This window comes from Vicugna pacos, chromosome 28 (assembly GCF_048564905.1).
Source record: "Vicugna pacos chromosome 28, VicPac4, whole genome shotgun sequence".
Lineage (NCBI taxonomy): Eukaryota > Metazoa > Chordata > Mammalia > Artiodactyla > Camelidae > Vicugna > Vicugna pacos.
In genome coordinates, this window is record NC_133014.1 from 7,608,449 (window position 1) to 7,634,320 (window position 25,872).

At 37.1% G+C, this 25,872-nt stretch overlaps 1 protein-coding gene across 2 annotated transcripts in view; it reads left to right on the top strand.

Moving 5' to 3' along the window:
- MGAT4A (alpha-1,3-mannosyl-glycoprotein 4-beta-N-acetylglucosaminyltransferase A) overlaps positions 1 to 25,872 on the top strand; it is a 91,999-nt gene that overhangs the window by 33,234 nt on the left and 32,893 nt on the right. Inside the window, exons 3-4 of one of the 2 annotated variants that reach the window (XM_072951365.1) lie at positions 14,585 to 14,752; positions 18,922 to 19,062. The exons of the other annotated variant lie outside the window; for it this stretch is intronic. Of the exons in view, the coding sequence (XP_072807466.1) occupies positions 14,585 to 14,752; positions 18,922 to 19,062 (309 nt within the window). The remainder of the gene's footprint in view (positions 1 to 14,584; positions 14,753 to 18,921; positions 19,063 to 25,872) is intronic. 2 annotated transcript variants of the gene reach the window in all.

The following is a 25,872-nucleotide window of genomic DNA, read 5'->3' on the forward strand; positions in this document are numbered from 1 at the left end:
TTAACATGGTGAAGAGCTCTTTGGGCCCTGGTGGCTGTCTGGCTCCATGGGTCTCCCTGTTCAGCCTCTGGCTGGTCTGCAGTGCCCAAGTCCATGGCTGGGCCCAGATAGGACAGCATCCTCAGGCTAGCGAGCCAAGCCACTGGCCCTCCCTGCGCCTTTGGCTCTGGGCTGCCACGTTGGCTAACAACAATTCGAGTCAAATGAGTCTGCCTCTGGCAGCGGCAGTGGACCTGCTGGTTGCAGGGCCCGCTCCTGCCTTGTTGAACTTCTGAAGCCATAGAGCGGGGAAGGCAGGAGGGCACCTATTGGCAGGAAAGGCACAGACTTACCCTGTTCTCACCCGAAGTGTGGTGGTTTACATGAATAAGCGCTTCTCAGTTTGTTGGATGTCTTAGGTTGACTTCCAGAGCACTGAAATTTTTTTTTCCACGTTTGCTCAGCTTTATAGTTGCTTTTTGGAGAGAGGATTTATGGCAATCTTTTATGCCAGGAATTAGAAACCCACTGAGCATTTAAAAAATGTTCCTTCAGGTGATTCTGATACACAGCCAGCTCTGAGAACCATTACACCTAGCATTAGTCAGGCTTTGAAAACACACACATAAAGTCATAGCACAGCAAAGGTTTTTTTTTTTGCCTTATTGAATTTCCTAAAAAAAAAAAAAGTCTTTAGTATCTGAAGTTTTATAAATAAGGGCACTGGACCTAAAGCAGGGCTACAATATAGACCTGTTTTCTGCCAAGTTGGCCAGCAGCCTGTCTTGTTTATATATTAACATTGGCAGATTTAGCCCTTGGACTTGCTGTGGTATCATTTTATGTTCAGCTTGGTTGGCTAGCATCCATTTCCTAAAACAGTTTCCTAATCTAATTTCTCCAGGTTGGAAAGCTTCTCAGGCAGCACATGTGCTCTGCTCAGAGGTTGTCTGGAATCTCTGCTCGATGTGTTCTTAACGCTGAAAGGATATTATTCATGGCTGACATATTAGTGGAGACTAAATTGAGAACATTGGGTTATTACAGAACATTAGCTAACCAAATTTTTTGTGCTGCTTTAGAAATAGTGCCAGTCAGAGTTTGGGAATATGAGTAATCACCCAGCCCTGGACTCCATTTTTTAATGAAGTGCATGGATGAAGGTGCACTGAACCCTTTAACTAGTAATGGACAAGAAGAGCAAAAAAAAAAAAAAAAAGAGAGAGAGAGACAGAGAGATTATTACATAATTCTTACTTAATTGAATGTAAGTGCATGGAAATCTTAAAGTGCTAATCAGTGGAATCTAGCAGAGCAATGTTAGCTTTTTTTTGATATATTTTCTTTCATTTTTCTGGGCCAGTGGTTCTCAAAGTTTGGTTCAAGGACCCACGAGGATTCCTGAGAACTTTTCAGGAGGTTCATGTGAGTTAGGACTTTTTTTTGTAATAATACTGATGTATTATTTGGTTATTTTCCTTTCTCACTCTCATAAGAAATAGCAGAGGTAGATATGAGAATTCAGCTGTATTTTATTAAACCAGATGTTAAAGAGATTTGAACCAATTTCACTCTACTAAAATTTTTGATAAAATGTGTTTTTTATGTTAACATGAAATGGGTTATAATTCACATAAACAGAAGGTCTTTATGGTGCTTTAATTTTGACAAATGTAAAGGGGTTCTGAGACCAAAAAGTTTGAGAACTATTGTACTAAATACAAATAAAATGTAATTGACATCAATATTGTATATGTTGTATAATGTACATTTTTGCTTAATATATCCCAAATATTTCCTGAGTCATGATTTTTAGTGGGTCCATAATATTCCATTACATAATTACCTTCATTAGCTTAACCTTAAATAATGCTATGACAAATTTTCCACATACCAGCTTCTAATGAAAATTTAAAAATTTTTTATTTTAAGAGGATTTGCCTTAGTTCAGTGGTGTTGCTGCATTAATTACCTGGCATTCTACAAAGCATAGGCATTTAAGGGAAAAAATACTAAATATGACTCCTGTTGTGAAGTAAAGAGTTAACAGCAGATCTAAGCCTGCTTGTTGTTAAAGTCCTGCTTGCAAGGTTGGCCCTTGGCTGGTTTCTGGGAACTTGGCTGGTAAACGCTGATATAAAACTTTCCCCACATGACAGAAGTGGCTCATTGTCTGGAATTTTGGTACGTGCTAGGCAGAGGCTGCCGGCATGACCAGCCCCAAGTGACAACCTTGGGCAGTGACACTGAGTCTCTAATGAGCTTCCCTGGTGACAGCACTTTGTGTGTGTAGTCAAAATTCATTGCTGGAGGAATTAAGTGTGTCCTGGACCACTCCACTGGGAGAAGACTTGGGAGTTTGTACCTGGTTTCCTCCAGACTTAGACCCATGTGCCTTTCCCCTTTGCTGATACAACTGTGTGCTGAGTCCCATGCGTCCTTGAGAGTTCCTGAACGTGGGTGTGGTCCTGGGAGCTCCTGGCACACCTGCCGTCAGAGCACTCACAGTTTAGTAGGGAAAAGGTGTGTGATTTTAGCGCAGTGCAGTCGGCGCAGAGTGGGAGTGGAATTAAGATAGATATAAGATAAAGAGGACCTATAAAGAAGGACAGAGGCCGGAGAGAGCGTCAGAGGAGGGCAACCAAGGAGTAATTTGAGGGAAGGATAGAATTCTATCACATGTTGAAAGAGAAGGGTGGGTCCGATAAGCAAACCACACAAGCTATGAGGGATAAAACTCACAGTGTGTTTTGAGAACTCCAAGCAGTTTGGTGATGTAGAGACGAATGGTTCTGGGCAACATGAAGAGGTGACATTGGAGAGTTACACAGGGAGTCATTGAAGGGTTTCCAGCTGAGAACATAGGCTACGTGATAGTCCAGAGAGTAGTGGGAGGGGTTACAGGAAGGCACGGAGAACAGCTCTGTTCTAAGCCGGGGGAGGGCTGAGAGGCTAACAGTGGCATCCGTGTGAAGAAGGGAGGGTCGGTCAGTACATGTGATGAAATCTCAGCTTGTGTGGAAAGCTTCCGCATTCATAAGGGTGGATGGCTGGGGCCCAAGGAATTTTTGAGAAGGGTGCTCGGGCTATGAAGGAGAGCTTCCGGGTGTGTGTGTTTTCCATAGCACCTGCATCCTCTGATATTTGTATGGGGAGGGCCATCCTCTCCGTCTGCCTTGCCTTACCAGATGCAGGAGATGTGGAGTTGGCTCCACAGAGTAGGTGATCTTTTAGGAGCTGTTAGAGGGCTAGATCATGAGACGCTTGCCAAACTCACTGACCCTTTCTACCTTATGCAGTGTGAAAGCTCACACACAGGTTTGTTCTAGATCGTGTGGGAAGGGGTGAATTGTGGATGGAAGAAAGTGGCAGTTTCCCTAAACTCAGTCTAGAAACCTTCATTATACCAGGAAAAATAGACATCAGTGTTTATCACCTGGGTCCAGTGAATGCCCTTTGTTTACTTTTGTTATAAGTAATTTTAAAATTAATACAGAAATAAAAAATAGAGGGACAGTAAAAAACAACTCTATTGGAAATTTCAATAAGGAATTAAACAGCAAAGCCAAATTTTTATTCCACGTGTTTCTGGGGCAGTAGGTATACAAACTGAAACGGTCAATGTCCTTTGACTACAACTAATTGTCCACTGACTCTCGTGCATGGACCTGGGACCCATGTGTGTAAATTCTAATTCCAGATTTCAAATACATGTCTAATAGGTCCTAGTTTATCATTATTTCTAGTTCTTCTGCACTTCTGTCATCTAAACACAAAACTTTTGAAAATGTTTGTAGCTCATACATTTTGTTGAAGAGAGGATGGCCATCTCCTTTGCTCCTTGATTGGAACACATTTTATTATTAAATTTAGAATGATTAACCCAGTGAAGCTTTTTTCATCTCTGCATCCCTTCTTTCTAATCACTTTAGTGTGCACACACGCCTTTATCGTTTGTCAACTTATGAACCTATCCAGTAAATTCTGTTGCATAAATATACATCATAGACAAAAGAATACTGTTACCATCCTTTTGGCAAAACAGGATGTCCTGGATTCTTATGGTTCATTGTGATGAGGTCCTTCCAGTTGAATGACTAACTTGGTGAAAATGCTGTGTTTCCTTTTTGTCTTTGGAAATTATTGTTTATTCATTGATTCTTTTTTGTTTTGCTTTTTAAAAAAATCATCAATTCTTTTTTGTTTTGCCTTTTAAAAGCTATTTATTTAAAATAATTTTATAGAATTATAGGGAGCTGCCAAGGCAGTACAGACAAATACAGTGTAACCTTCACCCATTTTCCCTCAATGGTTACTTCTTGCTAAGTTATATGTGTATAGTGTACAATGTCAAAATCAGGAAACTGACATTGTAATATGGGTATGTGTAATTCTGTGCCATATTATCACATGTGCAGGCTCTTGTAACTAGCACTACTAACAAGAAATAGAATAATTTTATCATCACAAAGGTTTCCCTCTGTGCCATCCCTTTATAGTCACACTTGCTTCTCCATCCCCTACCATCCCTGACTCCTGGCAACCAGCAATCTGTTATCCATCACTATAACTGCCATTTTGGAAATATTATATGAACAGAATCATACAGTATGTGACCAGATGAAATAGACATTTTTCATTCAGCCTAACTGAGGTCTATCCAAGTTGTTGGGTGTCTCAGTAGTCCCTTTTTATTGCTAAGTAATATTCCATGGTTTTGCTGATGACAAATTCCATTAGTTTTCCTTTGTCTGAGAATATCTTGATTTCCCCTTCATTCCTTAAAGGGTAATTTTGCCAGATATGGAATTTGGGGTTGGTATTCTTTTTTTTTTTTCCAGTAGAGATGTTCCCCGACTTACGATGATTCGAACTAAATGATTTTTTGGTGTTACGATGGTGCCAAAGCAACACACATTCAGTAGCAACCATACTTTGAATTTTGATCTTTTCCCAGGCTAGTGATAAGTGGTCTCAATTTCTTGAGACAATGAGCAGTGGCAGGGCAGCAAGCCACAGCTCTGATCAGCCACACCATCGCAAGGGTCAGCTACAAATACACTCACAACCATGCTGTACTGTACAGAGATTCTGTTGTTTACTTTCAGTACAGTATTCAACAAATTACATGAACTATTCAACACTTTATTATAAAATAGGCTTTGTATTAGACAATTTTGCCCAACTGTAGGACATTGTAAGTATTCTGAGCGTGTTTAAGATAGACTAGGCTGAGCTATGTTGCTCAGTAGATTAGATGCATTAAATGCATTTTCTAGTTACAATATTTTCAACTTACAGTGGGTTTATTGGGATGTAATTCTAAATGGAGGAAGATCTGTACTTGAAAAATTTAGTGCCACTTTTTCTGGTTGCCCTGGTTTTTTGATGAGAAATCTGCAGTCATTCATTTTTTTTTTTTCCTGTTGTTTCTCTCTGGCTGCTTTCAAGGGTTTTTTTCTTTGTTGCTAGTTTCTTTTGCAGTTTCTTTATGGTTTCTTGGCATGAGTTTCTTTGGGTTTATCCTATTTTGGATTTTCTTGGCTTCTTGAATCTTTATGGAGGTTTATGCATTTTGCCACATTTGGGAAATTCTAGCCATTATTTCTTCTAATACTTTTTCCACCCCACCCTCTTTCTCTTTTCCTTCTGGGACTCTGATGACAGGAATGTTAGATTTTAGATCTTTTGTTTTAGTTCCAAGGACTTCTGAGGCTCTGTTATTTTTTTCCCCTGAATCCGTTTCTTCTCTATTGTTCAGATTGGGAAATTTTGGTTATTTTTCTCAAGATCCACTGATATTTTCTTCTGTCCTCTCCATTCTGCTATTGAACTCATCCATTAAGTGTTTTGTTTCAGCTATTGTATTTTCTGTTCTAAAATTTTCAATTTGTTTGAAAATTGTTTTAATAACATCTTTTATTTATTTGCTTAGGGTTTCTGTTTTCTGTTTGTTTAATTTGCCTGTTGAAGCATTTTTATGATGGCTACTTTAAGACCTTATCAGAAAATTCCAGCATTTGTGTCATTTTGGTGTTGGCTTATATTGACTCTCTTTTCTCATTCACGTTAAGCTTTTATTGGTTCTTAGTGTTATAAGTGACTAGAGTTGTATGCAGGACATTTGGGTATTATGTTATGAGAATCTGGGTCTTACTTAAGTTGTCTGCCTTAGCTGGCCCCTTCTGACATTCTGGGAGGGCAAAGGGAAATACTTCCTCATTATTGCCAGGTTAGCATTGAAGTCCAGTGCTGGAACCACTGGTTGGCAGTGGGGGGAGGTTCCCTGATACTGCTTTCCATGTAACCTCCACTGACATCGTACCAGGGATGCTCATTACTGCTGCAGGTAGTGAACATCCTGGCCCCTTACTCAGTCTTCTCTGATATCACCCCTGTGCGTGTGTGCATGTGTGTGTGTGTGTGTGTGTGTGTGTGTGTCCTTGTTACAGTTGGGCAAGGGTGGAAGTTTAGACCCCCTACTTGGCTTTTGCCAGTGGGGTGGGGCTGAGACTCTGGTGTTTTGGGGTTTTTTTTTCATGATGTTTGGCTGAAATAAAGCAATTATTGTCTAAGAATTTTCAGTCTTGCTCGGTCACCGCATCCTTAATGCTTTGGTTAGAGAGAGTGGGCTTTTCTTGGGGGCATTTTTGTGTGTTCCTGTTGGTGTTTCCAGGATGCTGGCTTCTCTACTACCCAGTCTGGAATATATGAAACAGAAAGCATGAGTCATTCCTTGGGTCCCAAGATCTCTTCTGTCTGACTTCTTCTCTCTACCATTCAGCATTTTCTATATGTTTGTTTAATATGTAATGTCCAGGGTTTTTATTGTACTTAGCAGGAAGGATAGGGAGAAATGTGTCTACTCTGTTTCGGTCTGTAATTGAAAGTCCTAACCTTGAACTGGAGAAAACTCATGTAGGATATTGTCATCTAAGACTCATAGTCTGAAATTTCACTTTTATGATCTGTTTTACCAACATTATTAGAGTTTAGAGTGAGACAGCTTGTCTTTCTACATTCATTTTCTGGTTCTCTTAATGTGAAATATTTTCTTCTGTCAGTTTCCTTCTCTTTGCTATTATGGGTACAAGAAGGAAAAATCCTAAATTCTCAGCTGTTTTCAGTGAAACTTACAAAAGACTACAAAGTTAATGTCTCTAGGCAAGTGGTCTGTTAACATCAACTGAAGGAAAAAAAAATCATCAACTGAAGTAAAAAAAAAAGACTACAGGGATTATGGGACTATTGTGGGGTGGATGGGGGAGCGTGAATATACGAGGGAAGGAGAGAAGTGAAGTTTATGGTTGAAAATGTAAAGTCCAGAAAGAAACACAGAAGAAGAATTTGAAAAGTGTTTTGCAGAAGAATAAGGAGGAAAGGTGGGATACAGGAACAAGAGGAAAGTGAGCAGAGGGAAGCAGAAATCATAAAATCAGTCATAAAAGGAATAACCAGGTCTAAATAGGGAAATTCAGTAAGAGGATACTGTGTTCGTTGGTAGAGCTAGTCCACAGTGTAGAATTGATTATCAGTTTTCTCCTTTTTAAGTAGAGATGACTCTAATGAAAAGTAAAATGCTCTGTGTTAAGGAATTCTTCATAAGAAAATACGTACTATTATATCTTTTAGAATACAGTTAGTTCTTTTTCTTTTGGGAACATAGCAACACCTTTATGGAAAATGTCTGCCAATAAATTTAAGTACTTAAGGAGAATAGTTTATAATCATCTGATAATTTTTACTCCAACCTCCTTATGGCTTACTGAATTTCAAAACATCAGGTTGCATAAAATCATTTTTTATGTTTTTTGGAAGTAAGGAACTGTTGTTATGGCTAAGTATACTTTAGTGAACATTATCCTAGGTTATGCAAATCACTGCTTTTTCTTCTCATTTCACGATGATAATGGAATTTGAGACTTTATGATAAAATTACTAAAAGGATATTGCCCTGTCTTCTAGGGGACTCGGGAAATGATTGCAACTATGTAGATTAAGAAAGTATTTCTAAGAAAGTGTGTGTTTTGGGTATTTGCAGCATCGTGTCTTATGGTATTAAGCTTTATGACGTCAGTGGATAGATTTTAACTTATTAAATCTCTACCTGGAAGTTTGTTTTGAATGGCATTGTTAATGATTATATTACATCCGGGACAACTTGCAAATAGTGATTGTGTTCCAGGAAACTTTTAATCCGTAGCATATCTGGTATTCACTCGTTAGGATCCTGTTTTGTAAGCATAATGAAAACGTCATGTAGGGGAACAAACAGAATTACATTCTCTGTTGTAATTTTAATAAAGCGTATGATCCTGTATGTCTGTGAGCCCCATTTGCCTGTTTGAGTTTAGAAGGGTCGCAGGTCTTTTCATGATTCATGCTTAGATTGTGGATCTTGACTGAGATACTCCAAAGACGGAATGATCTTGTTAATTCTACATGACTCTTAAAAGAGACCTTGGAGATAGGTATCCACTGGATATTTCAAAGCCCCTCTCTGCCCTGAATATAATCTTGAAAATTGTGGTCCTAGACGTTTTAATGAACCCCTCCTGTCCCTGGATCTCTTAACATTTAGACCGGAGGAGAGGACGAGGTCAGTGAGTCTCCAGGCTGCTAGAGCCTAGACTTATGTTGGGGACCTCAGTGCTACTCGGTGGGTGACTCAGCCTCACCTTGGAGCCTGTTAGAAATTCTCAGGCCCCATGGTCAGACGTACCAAATCAGAATCTCTGGAGGTGGGGTCCAGAATTTGGTGTTTTAATAAGCTCTTCCTGGTGGTTCTCATGCAGAGAAAAAATTAGAGAGACAATAAGATACCTAGTCTTATATGTAATTTTATCTGCCCATTCTCGTTAGAATTGTCTGTTCAAATTCTGTTCTTTCAACTTATTTCATTTGGACTCCTGTCTTTTGGCTTTTCTAGACTTTCATTGTCCTAAACCACATTTTGGACCCAGTTCTTTTATTTTTCCTTTAAGAGATTTGTAAGTGGGAAGCGCTCCATAATTTCATCTAGGCCCTCTTCTTTCTATTAAAAATGGTTGTATAAGAATGGTGAGTGTGAAAGAAAATGTTTTCAAAGGCAATGACTTCCTGAAAAGTACAGCTTGTTAAGTTTTGGAATCTATTACTCAGGGAGTTCTTCATTCATGCTTTTAAAAAGAATTTTATGTGTATGAAATAGCTCACTGTCATACTAAAGGACAGAAGGATGGGTCAGATGACTTGTCCACATTTTTTGAAGTGCCAGAATTTTATTATTTGCTGAATATTAAAATAAATTTTAAAATGTGTTTAATTAGGGGGAATTTGAATTTCAACATGAAAAGTCCAGTTTTTAAATGTTAGCTCAGAGAATTAAGCAGTATCCCCCACATCTTGCTAGAAGAGTGTACTGTTAGAAAAATGGAGTTTTCTGTTTTTATGTACTACACATTGGGTGTTAGTTATTAGTGCTTCTTTGTGCTAATTTTTTATAGACGTTATTTATAGATTTTAAAAATTGAATTATGGTTGCTGTATAACATAAGTTATAGACGTGCAATATAGTGACTCACAATTTTTTAAAGGTAATATTCCATTTATAGTTATTATAAAATATTGACTATATTCCCCGTGTTGTACAATATATCCTTGTAACTTATCCTGTACCCCTATATTGCTGCTCCCCCTTCCCTGTCCCCACTGGTAAACTACTCGTTTGTTCTGTATTTATTCGAGAGTCTGCTTCTTCTTTGTTATATTCACTAATTTGTATTTTTTAGATTCCACATGTAAGTAATACCTTACGGTATTTGTCTTTCTCTGACTTATTTCACTTAGCACAATACCCTCCAAGTCCATCCAGGTTGCTGGGAATGGCAAAATTTCATTCTTTTTCATGGCTGAGTAGTATTCCATTTTGTGTATATGTGTGTGTATGTATGTATATATATCTTTATCCATTCATCTGTTGATGGACACTTAGGTTGCTTCCATATCTTGACTGTTGTAAATAATGCTGCTGTGAGGGGGGAGGGTATAGCTGAAGTGGTAGAATGCATGCTTAGCATGCACGAGGTCCTGGGTTCAATCCCCAGTATCTCCTCTAAAAATAAATAAACCTAGTTACCCCTCCCAAAATAAAAAATAATTAAGTAACACAATAATAAATAAATAATGCTGCTGTGAACATTGGGGTGCATATATGTAGGTTTTTAAATTAAATTGTTGAGTCTAAAGCTATTATTTAAATTGGTGAACCATGTGAAATTGTCATTTTTGTCAAGAATGATCAGCTATCAGCAATTTCATATGGTTCAGCCAGTAATTCTTTGAAAGTCTAAGGGTACCCTTTTCACTGGAAAACTGACTTGATTATTTGATGAAGAAATGAAAGTGGTTTCCTTTGAAATTTTACATGTTTCATATTCTAGGTTCACAGAACATGATTTGTACTTTCATTGTCTAATCAGAACATATACTTCTCTACAATTAAAATAAAGTTAGATTCATTCTATAGTAAAAACAAAACAGTAAACAAAACCTGGTACTTCCCAGTAAGATGACAGTGTCAGAGTTCTCTCACAGTTTCCCCATAAAAACTGACTGAGATGATTCAAAGAAAAGAAAAAATAAGAATTTTGATACTAATGCTGAAAATAGGAAATTGTCAAACACAAATTGCTAATTTGAAGGAGTTTTTTGGTCTATTATGTTAAAGTTTGAAGTAAACTTCTGGGAGCTGATACACCACTCCACTCAAGAGAGCAAGGTAGTACTGTGGGACGTATGAGTGGAGACAAGTCTAGAAGTCGCCAGTAACACTATCCTTGTTGGGGTGATGGAGTACACCACGAGGGAGGGCCGTGGGAAGACCATGTGCACTGCTCTCTGCTTACAGGAGCCAGCCGCGTCCCTGGAATTCCCGGCAGGACGGGCTGAGGGCTTTACAAAGCACGTTGTCTGGGCTTTCTATAGAGATGGAGTATGAACTTAACTCTGATGCCATGGAGAGAAAACTTTTAACGTGGAAGGATGGAGTTGAAAGCAAAGGATGGATGTGAGAAAGATGGGAAATTACCCATTTTGAGCCCTTTCATAGCTGTGGGCTCTGGACTCAGAGCAGCAACATCATCTGAGCCTGAAAAAAAATACATGTGACTTTATCCAGCAGTCCATGGGCCCAGCAGATCTTTTCAAAAGCATGGTCAGTTCACCTCAAGGCAGGGGGGCAGTTTGGAATTAGAGGTGAGGGTATTTCTCTGCTGGTTACTGTCCCTGCTTGTAAAGCTGGCCTCTGGGAAGGTGGTTTCAAAAAGTACCAAGAAAATGCGTGTAGGGCAGACTGCCCTTAGCTCTGTACCCTCCCTGCCTCTCAAGCACAGCTAAAAGACTGAACCTGTATGCATTCTGTCCCCCTGCTTACTTTAAAAAAAAATTTTTTTAATGTTTAAAACAGTTTCAAATGAAGAAATGAAGAGTTATAAGGATGGTACAAATAACTTCTCTATACATTTCACATATTGTGAATGTTTGCCCCTGTCATTTTTCCATCTATAGATATCTCTTTTCAGAACCATTTGAGAGTAGATTACAGAAATCATGCCTTTTTACCGCTAAATAATTTTATTTCCTTAAAACCAGGAATTCTCTTACATTACCTCAGTACAGGTGTCAAATTTAGGAAATTTAACTTTGGTCCAATGCTATCCACCCTGTGGTCTATGGTCTGTTACTTTTTTCCCAGTAATGTTCTTTCTAGTGTTCATTTTTTCTGGTCCAGGATCTCTTTGGATTTAGTTGTCTTGTCTCTTTTAGACTCTCAATCTGAAGCAGTTCCTAAGCCTTTGTCTTCAATGACCTTGACATATTTTTTTTTATAGCACAAGCTTTTTGTCTTGTACATTGTCACTCATGTTGGATGTGTCTGACATTTCCTTGAGATTAGGTTCAAGTGATGCGTTTTTGGCAGGAGCACCACATCAGTGAGGTGCGTCTTCTGTGAATCACATCAGAGAGCACGTGATGTCTGTTCCATCACTGCTGATGTGAACTTTGATCACTTGATTAAGATGGTATCTGGGGGGAGGGTATAGCTCAAGTGGTAGAGCGCATGCTTAGCATGCATGAGGTCCTGGGCTCAATCCCCAGTACGTCCTCTAAAAATAAATAAGTCTAATTACTTCCCCCCAAATAAAATAATTAAATAATACAAAAAAAAGATGATATCTGCCAGGTTTCTCCATGGTAAATTTAGCATGTTTTCCCCGGGAAATTAATAAGTACTTTGTGGGGAGATGCTTTGAGATGATACATCCTGTCCCTTATCACATTGTCACTGGTTTTAGCATCTGTTTTTGAGTCTTGCCCTAATCAGTTATTGCTATCATAGTTGTAGAGGAGTGATTTTTTTTTAACATTTATCATTCTCTCATCATTTATAAGCTGGCATTCCACTGTGAGAAACACTTTTCTCTCCTTTATTGTTACTTATTATTAATGTGGACTCATGGATTCTTCTTTTCTTCAATAAGTTATAATCCATTACTATCCATACTTACTTTAGTACTTAAATTGTCCCGAATTTGGCCAGTGGGAGCCCCTCAGGTGGCTTCCTGTGCCGCTTTTGGCATGCCCTGTCTTTTTTAAAAAGTAACATTTTCTTACTTCACACAAGAATGTTCCAGGTTCGTATTCAAGTTGTTTCTCCATAGGGTTCTGATTCTTTTTAAGTGGCAGATGCCTAGAAACCACTGTCTTGGTACTATGGAAGTGTAAGAGGTACAGAGGGAAGAACTCATAGGACAGTTTGCTTGTGCTAATTTTGGACACAGTCTGCTTGGTGTCAGCAGCCCTTGTTCACTCTATCTGGACCTGGAAATCCACACTATTTTCTTTTCTGTAGCTTTACAGTATGTTCCGATCTCACAGCAGTAACAGTTCCCCATCATTATTTTGAGATTTTTTTTCTGATCTTTTAAAAACATTCTTCTAGATGAACTTTAGAATCATGCGTTAAATGTCAAATTCCAAAAAAAAAAAAAAGTCATTGTTGTTTTGAAAGATGTTGAATTCATTATTTAACTTAGGGTAGGATTTATCTTTTTTTTTTTTTTTTCCACTTTGGGTTTTCTCACTTAGGATTAAGAAATTACTCCATTTCTTTTTCTTCCATTATATGCTTCAGGAAAAGTCTTACAGTTTTCATCACATAAATCTTGTGTCTCTTTTTATGATTGTTTATGGTATAATTGTTTATAGTTTTATGTTTGTCAATAGTGTTTTTTTTTAACATTTTTTACTGTGGATTTATGTATATGGACAAGTGCCTGAACCAGAAATGTGTAGTAATGAATTTTATTTAACCACTAACCAGGTCAGTAAGTAGAAGCTCTTTGGTGCTGTGAGGGTCCCCTGTACCCCCTTTTTTGATAACAGCCCCCTCCTCCCTCCCTCCTTACTTCCTAAAGCCAGCAATTTAAGGGGACTAGGACTGCTTACATTATTCAATATAAGGAAACATGGCAGTTAAGCAGGGGAGACTTTTTTTCCCTGCCGAAAATTTATATAAGGGCATTTATATAAGGGACAAGGAATGGCACCATTGACTGTTTTTCAGACTAGCTTGTAGGAAACATGCAGGTTTATTTTTCTTAAGTCTATTTCTTACTGAGTCCATCCTTGAATAAAGCAGAGATTACAATATTTTCTAAGGGTTGTGTAGTTTAGATGTCAAAATAGATGCCTTGGACTATCTGGCTTGGTATAGAGGTTGAAAGCACTGTTGTGATTTCTCTTAGTTTAATGAGGTTGTGGAAATTGCTCAGATCACTCCCACAGCCTCAGCTACCTTTCAGTGCTTCTGATCAAGATAAATGAATAGTTCCTTTTCTGCCATCTCTTAGATTTTGGTGTCCAGTTCTGTTTTGGGGCCTCTGCTCACTGTGCACTTGTATCTGAGCTGTCTCACACTGTTGTTTCCATGCCTACATTTATCTTAATAAAATCTACTTTTATTTCCCAGACCAGGCATTCCTCACCTGTAGATCTCTCAAATACAAGTAATTGACTTTTAGGGTCATCTTACATCTGCCTGATTGAATTTTTAGGGATCAGGAATTTGACCAATGTGTGGCCTAGGGAAATTTTTGCAGACTAGGAAGTTCAGAGGAAACATTTAGCCAATGGAAATTAATGGTTACACTATAAAATATGTTATATTCATTATATTATATTATTAGATATATTATCAGTTTCAGTGCTTCTTCTCTGTCTTCATACAAATATGGTCTTTGTACTTTTTGAGAAATGATGTTGGTATTATGTTTGAAGTGTTAATTCCAAAAATTTTTTTCTCCTTAACTTTCTGAAGTGCTAAGAGCTAGAAAGAGCTCATATTCTTACAGATATTAATAGCACTGCGTTAGTGGTGGCTTTGTTATTAAACTAGTCGGAGCTCTTTTTATTTCCAGTTGTATCCGTAAATTCATAAATGAATATCTGTTTCTGAAAAATGCAACTTTAAATTTCTAACCTTGCGGTTCTGTTTTGATTATAGTGTCTGGTTTGTTTTTTTTTAATTTAGAGATATACTAATAACTTTTGGTTTTGCTTCTAGAAAAAGTGATTGCTTATCAACGAGAATTTCTTGCTTTGAAGGAACGTCTTCGAATAGCAGAACATAGAATCTCTCAGCGCTCCTCTGAGCTAAATGCCATTGTACAGCAGTTCAGACGTGTAGGAGCAGAAACAAACGGAAGTAAGGATACATTAAATAAATTTTCAGGTACAGATAATATTTTTGGTTTTATAAAAAGATAATATTTTCAAAGGGTTATGTGAAATATTCTATTTGAAATTTGTCTAGAGTAGCTTATCAGCCAGTGTTTGTTACCCTCTACAGAGAGAAAAGTCACCACACAAAACTTTTTCTATTATAGTAAATTTATAAAACAATTTTATTAATTACTAAACTTGATTTAAAGTGAGTAATATTAAGTTAAATTTCAGTTGTATAAATTTCATTGACAATAGTGAAGAACCAGCATCTTAAAAAAAAAAATTCCAAGTGATACTAAAATTTAACTTTTATGTTTATTCTTCCAGCCTCGTTCTTTTTCTTCAATAATGCTTTGGCAATTCTAGGTCTTTTGTGGTTCCATATAAATTTTATTATGATTTGTTCTAGTTCTGTGAAATATGTCCTGAGTAATTTGATAGGGATTGCATTAAATCTGTTAATTGCCTTGGGCAGTGTGACTATTTTAACAATACTGATTCTTCCAATCCAGGAGCATGGGATATCTTTCCATTTTTTAAAATCTTTAATTTCCTTAATCAGTGTTTTGTAGTTTTCTATGTATAAGTCTTCCACCTCCTTGGTTAGATTGATTCCTAGGTATTTTATCGGGTGCTATATTAAAGGGGATTGTTTCTCTACTTTCTTTTCCTGTTGATTCATCATTAGTGTAAAGAAATGCAACTGATTTTTGTATATTAATCTTGCAACCTGCTTCCTTGCTGAATTCTTCAGTTAGTTCTTGTAGTTTTTGTGTGGACCTTTTAGGGTTTTCTATATATAGTATCATGTCATCTGCATGTAGTGACACTTCTACCTCTTCTTTTCCAATTTGGATCCCTTTTATTTCTCTCTCTTGCCTGACTGCTGTGGCTAGGACTTCCAAGACTATGTTGAATAGGAGTGGTGATAGTGGGCATCCTTGTCTTGTCCCAGATTTTAGTGGGAAGCTTTTGAGTTTTTCACCATTGAGTACTATGCTGGCTGTAGGTCTGTCATATATAGCTTTTATTATGTTGAGATATGTTCCCTCTATATTCACTTTGGTGAGAGTTTTTATCATAAATGGGTGTTGAATTTTATCAGATGCTTTTTCTGCTTCTATTGAGATGACCATGTGATTTTTGTCCTTTCTCTTGTTGATGTGATGTATTACATCGATTGATTTGCGTATGTTGAAACACCCTTGTGTCCTTGGGATGAACCCCACTTGGTCATGATGTATAACCTTTTTTATGTGCTGTTGGATTCTATTTGCTAATCTTTTGGTGAGGATTTTTGCGTCTATGTTCATCAGTGATACTGGCCTATAATTCTCTTTTTTGGTGGTGTCTTTGCCTGGTTCCGGTATCAGGGTGATGGTGGCTTCATAGAATGAGTTTGGGAGTATTCCCTCCTTTTCAATCTTCTGGAAGAGTTTGAGAAGGACTGGTATGAGTTCTTCTTTGTATGTTTGGTAGAATTCCCGAGTGAAGCCATCTGGTCCTGGACTTTTATTTGTAGGGAGGTTTTTTATTGCTAATTCGATTGGATTTCTAGTGATTGGTTTGTTCAAGTGGTCAGTTTCTTCTTGGCTCAGTCTTGGTGGACAGTATGCTTCCAGAAACTTGTCCATCTCCTCTAGGCGATCCATTTTGTTTCCATATAGTTATTCATAATATTCTCATATGATATTCTGTATTTCTATGTTATTTGTTATAATTTCTCCATTTTCTTTTCTTATTTTGCTTATTTGTGCTCTCTCTTTTTTCTCCTTTGTGAGTTTGGCCAGAGGTTTGTCGATTTTATTTACTTTTTCAAAAACCCAGCTTTTGGTTTGATTGATTTTTTTCTATTGTTTTTTTAAATCTCTATTATATTTATTTCCTCCCTGATCTTTATTATTTCCTTCCTTCTGCTGACTTTTGGGTTTTTTCGCTCTTCTTTTTCTAATTCTTTTAGCTGGTGGGTTAGATTGTTTATTTGAGATTGCTCTTTTTTGAGGAAGGCTTGTATCGCTATAAACTTCCCTCTTAGCACTGCCTTTGCTGCGTGCCACAAATTTCGTGTGGTTGTGCTTTCATTTTCATTTGTCTCAAGGTATTTTTTAATTTCAACTTTGATTTCATCATGGACCCACTGGTTTTTTGATAGCATGTTGTTTAACCTCCATGCTTTCCTTTTTTCTCCTTTGTTTTTCTGTAGTTGATCTTTAGGTCCATGGCACTGTGGTCAGTAAAAATGCTTCAGATAATTTCTATCTTCATAAAATTGTTGAGGCTTCTTTTGTGCCCAAGTACATGATCAATCCTAGAAAATGTTCCATGTACACTTGAAAAGAATGTATTTCCTAGTTTTGGGGGGTGCAGTGCATGTGTTTATGTTGTAAGTTGTATGGAGTTCAGATGGGTTCTGGGGAATCTTTGAGTTATCTGAAGCAATTTGCACTCTTAAATATGACTTATAAGAAAAAAAGATATAATTTTATAATGGATACTTTTGAGGGTATCGGACCTGTTTCCTCTCTGTGAAATCCTTGCCTGAGTAAAATGAATGCAATCATCTGTTTCTGTGCTATTCTTTTTCTCATAATTAAATTGCTAAACTTGTATAATCAGTTGCCTCCAAATCTGCATAATCTTCCAAGATTGATATACTTTTTCATTAAACATTACTTGTTATAATCCTTTGTCATTAATTCCTCTCATTGTGAGATTCACTACCTTACCTTATTTTTAAAGATTTGTGTTACTTTCTTCCCCTTCTGATTACAAAATTTATACTATGGCACAATAACATTTGAAAGTATGGAATGGTTAGCGTTCTTTATTTTCTTCTAGTCTTTTTTCCATATATATTTTCCTTCAGAATTGTGACTGTATTTTATACCTTAATTTTTACATTTGAAATTACTCTATTAGCATTTTACTGTGGCATTGAATGTTCTTTAAAATACCATTTTTAATGGCTGTATAATATGTCAGCTAATCATATACCATAATATATTAAATATTTTTCTATGATAGGCAAATAAGATTTTTTCTGGGTGTTTTTTTCCCCTGACTTATAACTCTGTGAAGAACATCTCTGTGTATAAATTGATTATATTTCTGATAGGCCTTACATTATTTTCATTAGATTATGACTTTCTTAAAAACAGAATCTGTGTTTTGATGACTGTTGATTTCCAGACACAGAACACTGTGGAACAAAATAGGTAATGACTAAATATTTATTGCACGCATAAAAGTTAAATTCCTAAAAGAGAAATTATTGAATAATAGGATAAGGATGTTTTAGGACTTTTGATGTTGTTCTGAATAGCTGAAACATGTATCACCTGATCACCAAAATTTAATGTTATCATTTAATCTGCTAATTTAATTTGACAGGTGGATAGTGTTGTTCTGTGAGTTGTAGTTTCTGTAGCATGAGATTAAACTTGAAGTTCATGTGTGATAGTCATGTGCATGCACAAAAAAAGTCATTTTTGTGACTTTTTGGTTCTGAATTTTCAGGATATTTCATACTGAGCTTTCATATTGTTTGGTATGCAATTGCTATTGAGGCCACAAGTCCTTGCTGCTGACTTCTTTACTTAGGAGATTAAGCTCTAGTTCAGAGGAATTTTAAAACAATATTGCTTATCTTGTCAAGGTTTGATATTATATTATATTAAATGGTTCACTGGTTCCTCTCATAAAAACTGAAAAACAATTTGAAAGTTATGAACTGTACCGAACATTCTCAGCTTGCGCTATTTAAATGATTGTACTTGAATTAAAAAAAAATCTTCCATGTGAAATTTTGGTAAAGCATAATAGCATAAAAAAGTGAAAGTTACTGGTGGTCAGTGTACTTATTACATTTTCATGGATAGCTAGCGTGTTTGGAGTTATGTGTCCCCAGGGCCTGAGTTCTGACATATTATAAAGGAGAGTGATTCACATCCTACCTTCTCATGGTACTTGGACTTCATTCAGACTGTTATCAACATCATGAGTCTGTGAGACTCTGGTTGCAAAAGTGTCCATGGAAATGTTATTCACCAAAGTATGAAATTAGGAAAGGAAATTCTTTCATTTTAGTTCTCATAAATTTTTACTGCTTTATTTGTAAAATCAGCAACTTCTATAAGTAAGGTAAAACCATGGATTGATTGCACTTCTGTGTTTCAGATGATACCCTAAAGCTATTAAAGGAGTTAACAAACAAAAAATCTCTTCAAGTGCCAAGTATTTATTATCATTTGCCTCATTTATTACAAAATGAAGGAAGCCTTCAACCTGCTGTGCAGATTGGTAATGGGCGAAAAGGAGGTATGTTTATTTTGTTTCCTATTGTGTTTGGACTTCTGGTCTTAATTGTGTCTTGGAGTATTACACTGACCATTAGAAATCTGTGAGGTCAAACAATAAAGCTTCTTGATCTGTGCATAGTAACTTAGGAGTCATTCTAGAAGTTCACGTTGAAAGGAGTTGGAGATTTGAGATTTGCAAATATTAACTACTAAATAAAAAATAGATAAAAAACAAATTTCTTCTGTGTAGAACAGGGAAATGTATTTATTATCTTGTAGTAACCTATGATGAAAAAGAATATGAAAACAAATATATGTATGTATATGTATGATTGAAATTGAAACATTATGCTATACACCAGAAATTGACACACTGTAACTGACTATACTAAAATTTTTTTTAAAAAAAAAGAAAGAAAGAAAAGAAAGGAGTTGGATATTTTTCTCCAAAGACCAGAGTAATAGAGCTGAAAAGGATCATGAAGACTTCTTGTTCAAGCCCTTCTTCCAGGCAAAACAATACTTAATAAGTTTTTTAACTTTCCTGTTTTAAAAATTTGGGAAGTAGAGAAATGACTGGTTTTTTCTTGCATCTTATTTCAATATTAATAGCTCTTACAGTTGTGTCAATCAAGTTTGTCATATGTCTGCCCCTACTTTTTCTTCCAGAAATATACGTATGTAGTCATTTACATTTAACCTTTCATGCAATAATAGAAGTACTTTGGTTTGCTTCTTTTTTCTAAAAACCTGAAGGGTACTTTATAGCATTTTTTTCTCCTCTTATTAGAGCTAACAGGCCTTCTTGAGTTTTCCTTGTGGGACTTACTTATGATTCTTTTATAGTTTATTTCTCCAGTTTGACTTTGTTAATCTTTGTAGATTTTAAAATGTACAGACCAAAATATTGTTTTGCTCCTTTCTAAGTCTTTAACAAATGACAAAGTCATTACTTCATAGATATTGAAATGCTGTTCATGTTTCTGAAAAGCTGATTTAGTCTTCATTTGATTCAGTAAGATTCTTAGGTATTTTACTGGTTTGGGGTTAACATTTTCTCCTATTAGTTGATCTGTAAGTTTAAGCTTTTATACTCATCTTTTTTTAGTTCAATCATCTATTTTATGAATCATTTAAAATTATACACTCTTTTCTTGTGGAGGTGATAATTCTAAAGTTATCATATTCAGGCTAACTCACTCTTCTATTTCTTTACTGATCCAAGAAATGTTTATTTATACAGCAGGTGCTGGGTATACAAAGACTAATAAGATGTGTAGTGTATTCTAAATTATTTTCTTTAGAACAATGATCATTAATTATATCTGAGGTTGATGATATATCTCTCCCTCTAATAATCACCATTTGGGTAAGATGCCTTAGCCAGTTTCATGCATTTGTTGGTTTAGAATATTTCTTCATTAATAAGAATTAAATGAAAAGAAAGCAGAAGTATTTTTAACATCATTTAAAACATGCAAGGTCTTTAATAGGTTTTTTTTTTAATTAGGCTCTTCTTGTTTTATGAATGTGACATTCTCTCTCTCTTTTGAAGATTCTGTCCCATTTGTTTATGACTTTATCCATCATAAATATAATAAAAAATGTTAGTCAACCAGCTTTTCAGTAGTTAACATTCTTATTAAGCTGAAATTGTTTTTTAAAGGTAGAAAAAACAGACACCTTGGTGGGAAAAAAAACAAGAAAACCCACAGATTTACATTAAAAATCTTTCTTCCTAAATCTTTAGGCAATGATTCTTAACATTTTTAGAGTGGTAAAACTCTTTGGGTATGTTAAGAAAGCTGTCAGCCTTCTACTTAGAAAAGTGCATGGAAGAAATAAATAAATAATAGAAGAAAATTTCTTTGAGTTGAAAAAAGACATGTCTTCAGATGAAGGACCCATTTAGTGCTGAGCAGAATGGCTGAGAAAAGACCCTCCACAGGTTACGTACAAAAATGGCGTTACTGATGGGTAGAGAACAGCAGGTAATTCTTTAAGTATTTGCTGAAGTGGAAAAAAAATCCATAGGCACCTGCTGTGTGCCAGGCGCTTGGTACTTTGTTACACAAAATTAGACATGAGTCCTAGTCTTGTGAGCTTCAGTCTACTGAAGGAGAATGCATTAAGAACTATATGAAGAGCTTTAGTTTTTCAGTTTTAGTTAGGTGATCAATGGTATAAATAACTTTATAAATTTAGTAGTATAAAGGATGGTTTGCGAATGAATAAAAGGGATAGCTGACCTAGTTAAGGAGTTTAGGGAGGTCTTAAAAAATACATTTGACCTGAGATCAGAGGAATATGTAGTTTACTGGTCAAGATGGGTGTGTTGGTTCCCTGTTGCTGCTGTTAACAGATGACTGCAAACCCAGTGACTTAAGCAATACAAATTTATTATCTTACAGTTTTGAAGGTCAGAAGTCCTAAAATCAGTGTGTCAACAGGGGTGTGTTCCTTGTAGCTCTAGGGGAAAGTCCAATTCCTTACCTTTTCCAGCTTCTAGAGGCCATAGCATCCTTAAGTTTATGGCCCCTTCTTTCATCTTCAAAGCATAGCTTCTTCACGTCTCTCTCTGACCCTCTTGCTTCCATTATCACATCTCCTCTCACTCTGACTCTCCTGCCTTCTTCTCCTAAGGACCCTTGTGGTAAGGGTCCTTATCTCACCCGGGTAATTCAGGGTAGCCTTCCCGTCTCCAGATCCTTAATCACATCTGCAAAGTCATTTTGCCATGTGAGGTAATACATCCACAAGTTCCAGGAATTTGGGCATGAACGTCTCTGGAGGGGCCATCATGCTGTCTACTGCATGGGAGAAAAGAGTACTTCGGGAAATGAGAAGAGCACCACAAAGGCCCTATGATGGAATTGAGCGTGGAATGTTCTAGAAAATGAAAGAAGGCCCCTGTAGTGGAAGTGTAGAGTGAGGGGATGTGTGAAACAAGATGAGGCTAGAGGTGTGTTGGCGCAAGACAGCTCAGAGCCTTGCAGGCCATTTACAGGATCTGGGCTTTTAATCTAAGAGTAGAGAGAAGCCAGTGAAGGGTTTTAAGCAGGACGTAATAACAATGACTTTATAAGATTTAAATTTTTGCAAAGATCACTTTTGCTGCCTCGGGAAGAATGATTGAGGATGTGCGAAAAAGAGCAGATGGAAAGGACCTGATAAGAGGCTGTTGTAGTGGCCTGCTTGAGGGAGGATGAGCTTGGACCAGGTAGTAGTGATAGAGCTGGGTCAAAGGTGGATTTGGAGTGGTTTGGAATGCATGGGGACATACATGGGAGGACATAGTGATGAACTGGTTTTGTGGGTAAGTCCTAGGCTTCTGGATTGGATCATGTAACTGGATGGATGGGTGTTGCTACTCACTAATCTGGGGACCACAGAAAATGGTTTGCAAGAGAAGTTCATTCATTAAATTTGGATATGTTAGGAGGTGATCTTGAGTTATTAGAGTCGGAGACAGGCAGTTGGATATATAAATCTAGGACTCAAAAGTGAGATCTGAGTTATATTTAATTTTTGGAGTCATCATTTGCAAGTAACTGGCTGTGGAGGATGTAGAGATGAATGAGGTCACCTAGGAGCAGGACTTCGCCATGAAGGCTCTCCAACCATTCATGCCCAGGAAAGAGAAAGACGAAGCCAAAGAAGACAGAGACACAGAGGGTACAACTAGGCAGTAGGAGAGAAGAAAAAAGTTGTCATAGGATATAGGGGAAGAAATGAGGAATAAATGACTAAAACCAAAAGGAAGCATGGTAGGCTAGAATACTTGACTAGCAATGAATACTTAAAGAGGAAAATAATTTAGTTTTAACTGAAGGTAGACTGAGTAATTGAAAATTGAGAATGCCAAATTAAGATTGTTCCTAAATTTCTCCTGATTTTTTTTTCAAATTCAAAAAGATACACACACCTTGCTATTAACAGCAACATTATTTGTAATTGCCAAGATATGGAAGCATCCTGAGTGCACATCAACAGTTGAATAGACAATGGAGATGCAGCATGCATTGATGTAAATTTCTCTTGATTTTAAAGGAAGTAAGTACTAGAATTTGAAGACTTCCTAGGAAAGTTGAAGAAAACTGAAATAACAGTTGATAGCTCTGTCAGATTATAAACACCATGAGGTAGTGACCTTACCTATCTTGTGACCATAATTTAGATTGTCTAGTACACAATAGGTGTATTGTCCATGCACAATGATTACTTGAATAGGAAATATTGGACAACTAATCAGTGGAACAGAGTACTTATTCCAACCCTTTGGCTGTTTCTGTTTGGATCCTCGATCTGTCTTACTCCTTCTACAAGGATGATATGGCCATCTTGTTCACGTTGCTGATGTGTTTCTTCTGGACTCTAACCCCTTTAGAATTAACCTACATTTTCCAGATTGTAAGCCAAAGGGGAACAGTTGTAGCAGACATAAACAGGCTGAGTTATGTGGTGGTAACTAACAACCCCCCAATTTAAGGTTTATTTATTTTTTGTACATGTTCATCAGGGTTAGCAGGGGGGTTTGTACATATATCACTGACCACTCAGGGAGCCAGGCTGACAGGGCGGTCACCATCTTGAAGGTTACCAGCTGCTCTGCTGAGGACAAAGGGCACCTTGGAAGGATTTCACGCCACAGTTACACGTGCTCAGCACCTGAGTTACACGTGAGGGTGACTCGTTGTCTGTTACTGGTTACACCCCTCCCCCTTCATGCCCCACCCCTAAGGGGACCAGAAGTCCAACCTTATCACTTGCCCAGAGGCAGGAAAAAAACATCTCTTTGTGGTATTTTATGAATTACCACAAGCATGGAGACCCTCCTTCTCTAGATTTAGCCAAAATTAGTATTTTCCTTTTATTGCTTTTGGCATCCTTGAGTGCCTTGGTTTAAGCGAAGGGATTTAAATTTCAGGTCCAAAACAGTCTATTTGGGGGAAAATGGCTTCTTCCCTAAATGTCATCTAACCTTTAAACAACCTCAGACTGTGGTAGGGTATTGAGAATTTGCACTGTCACTTGATACCATTTTTCTTTGCATATGCTGGGATCGGCATGTTTTGCTTTTTCTGTAGAAAGGTTTTGAATTCCATATGAGTTAACATTTCATAGGAATGCTTCAAATCTTAGTTGTCACACTTTTAATCTATATTCTAAATATTTTAAGATTCTGAGGTAGATTCAAGTATATGGAAATTTGCTTCTGGAGTAACTCATCCTGTCTCTAAGCATCTCAGAGTAACGTGGTCAAAACAGAAATCTTGGTTCGGTTGGACCCCTTTCCCCTACCCATGTGTTGTTCTCAGTAAAAGATCCCCCATCCACTTACCAGGGGTCCTCCTCACCGCTCCTCTTTCCTTGTCTCTCCCAGTCTTAAGCCCCCTGGGGAGGGTCTCCACAGTTATAGCCCAGATCCACTCATTCATGTCCGTCTTAAGATATCCTGATTCAAACACCATCTTTTCCTTCAATCACTTGCAGTAACTTCCTAACAGATCTCTCCAAAAGCCTTTTATGCTCCTAGTACTTTTGTGTCCATTCTCCATAAAATTTGGTAATCTTCTGAAGTTACAAATTGAATATTATCTCTCCCCTGCTGACAACCTTACAATGGCTTTCTCTTGTGCTCAGAATCAAAACTAAATTTAAGATTATCTGTGATCTGATTCCCAACTAATTCTTTGAATCTAAGCTCAGTCTGCATTCAGTACGTTCTGTTTTTGCTGTCACTTGCCTGTGTGAAGATCCTTCTCTCTTCTGTGCCAGCTGTTTCCTCATGTTCTTCCTCTTTCTGCTCTTTCTTATAATTAATTACCAGCTCAGTTGATATCAGAGACTTTCCGTGACTGCACTGTCTAGAGAGGTACCTCTCCATCCCCCACCCCACCCACTCTTTCTAATATTGGCACATTTTAATGTGTACAGTTCATATCACCCTCTAAGATTAGTTATTTATCCTTCCCCCCTTCCCAGAATGTAAGACGGTCCCACGAAGGAGGGACCTTGTCTGTGTTGTCCACTGTTGTCTCCCTAACTCCTAGAATCATGCCTTGCATTTAATAGGTGTTCAGTGTATATGTTCAGACCAAATACAGCAAACCTCTTGTTTGAACCCTTGAAACCTCTTCATTCCAGAATGGAATGTGGTGTGGAAACTTGGGGGAATCCCTTAAGCTCTTTGGACCTTAGTTTTCCTATCTGTGGAAATGTAGCGGGAGACTCATGGATCCACGATCTTTAAGCTTCCTTCTAGCTTTAGAATTCTATGACTTGTAAGTATTTTGTAATATCGCCAATAAATTGTTACATAATTGACTTACTTTTAACATTTGCAAAATACTTCCCTACTGATATGTAACATTTATGCTACTAAGACTTTTTTTGAAGATGTTATTTTTAAAAACTTACTGTGAAACAGAGTCTTTCTGTAATATAATACACGTGTTCCTAAAAATTACTGTGCTGTGGAAAACTGTATGGTAAAATGAGAAAAATGGGGTTAGGATCACAACACTCAAAAACTTTGTCAGTTATCCCTTTAAAAAGAGACAAGAACCTAATAGAGACAGTAGCACAATTTTGTACATGTTAAATCATTGAGAAATGCCTAAATAGTACAATCGATATGGTGCTCTACCTTGAAAAAGACTTGAGGTTTGCTTGCGAAATTGGGCTTCCGAAGGACTGGAGCTTGGAAGCTTTTTGTGAAGTGGTACCAAATGGGTTATTTGAAATCTGGTGGGAAGTTGTCACACCAGATGTGGACAGGTATGATTCATAGGGTGCAGGGAACTGAAGCAGCGGGTAAATGTTGGAC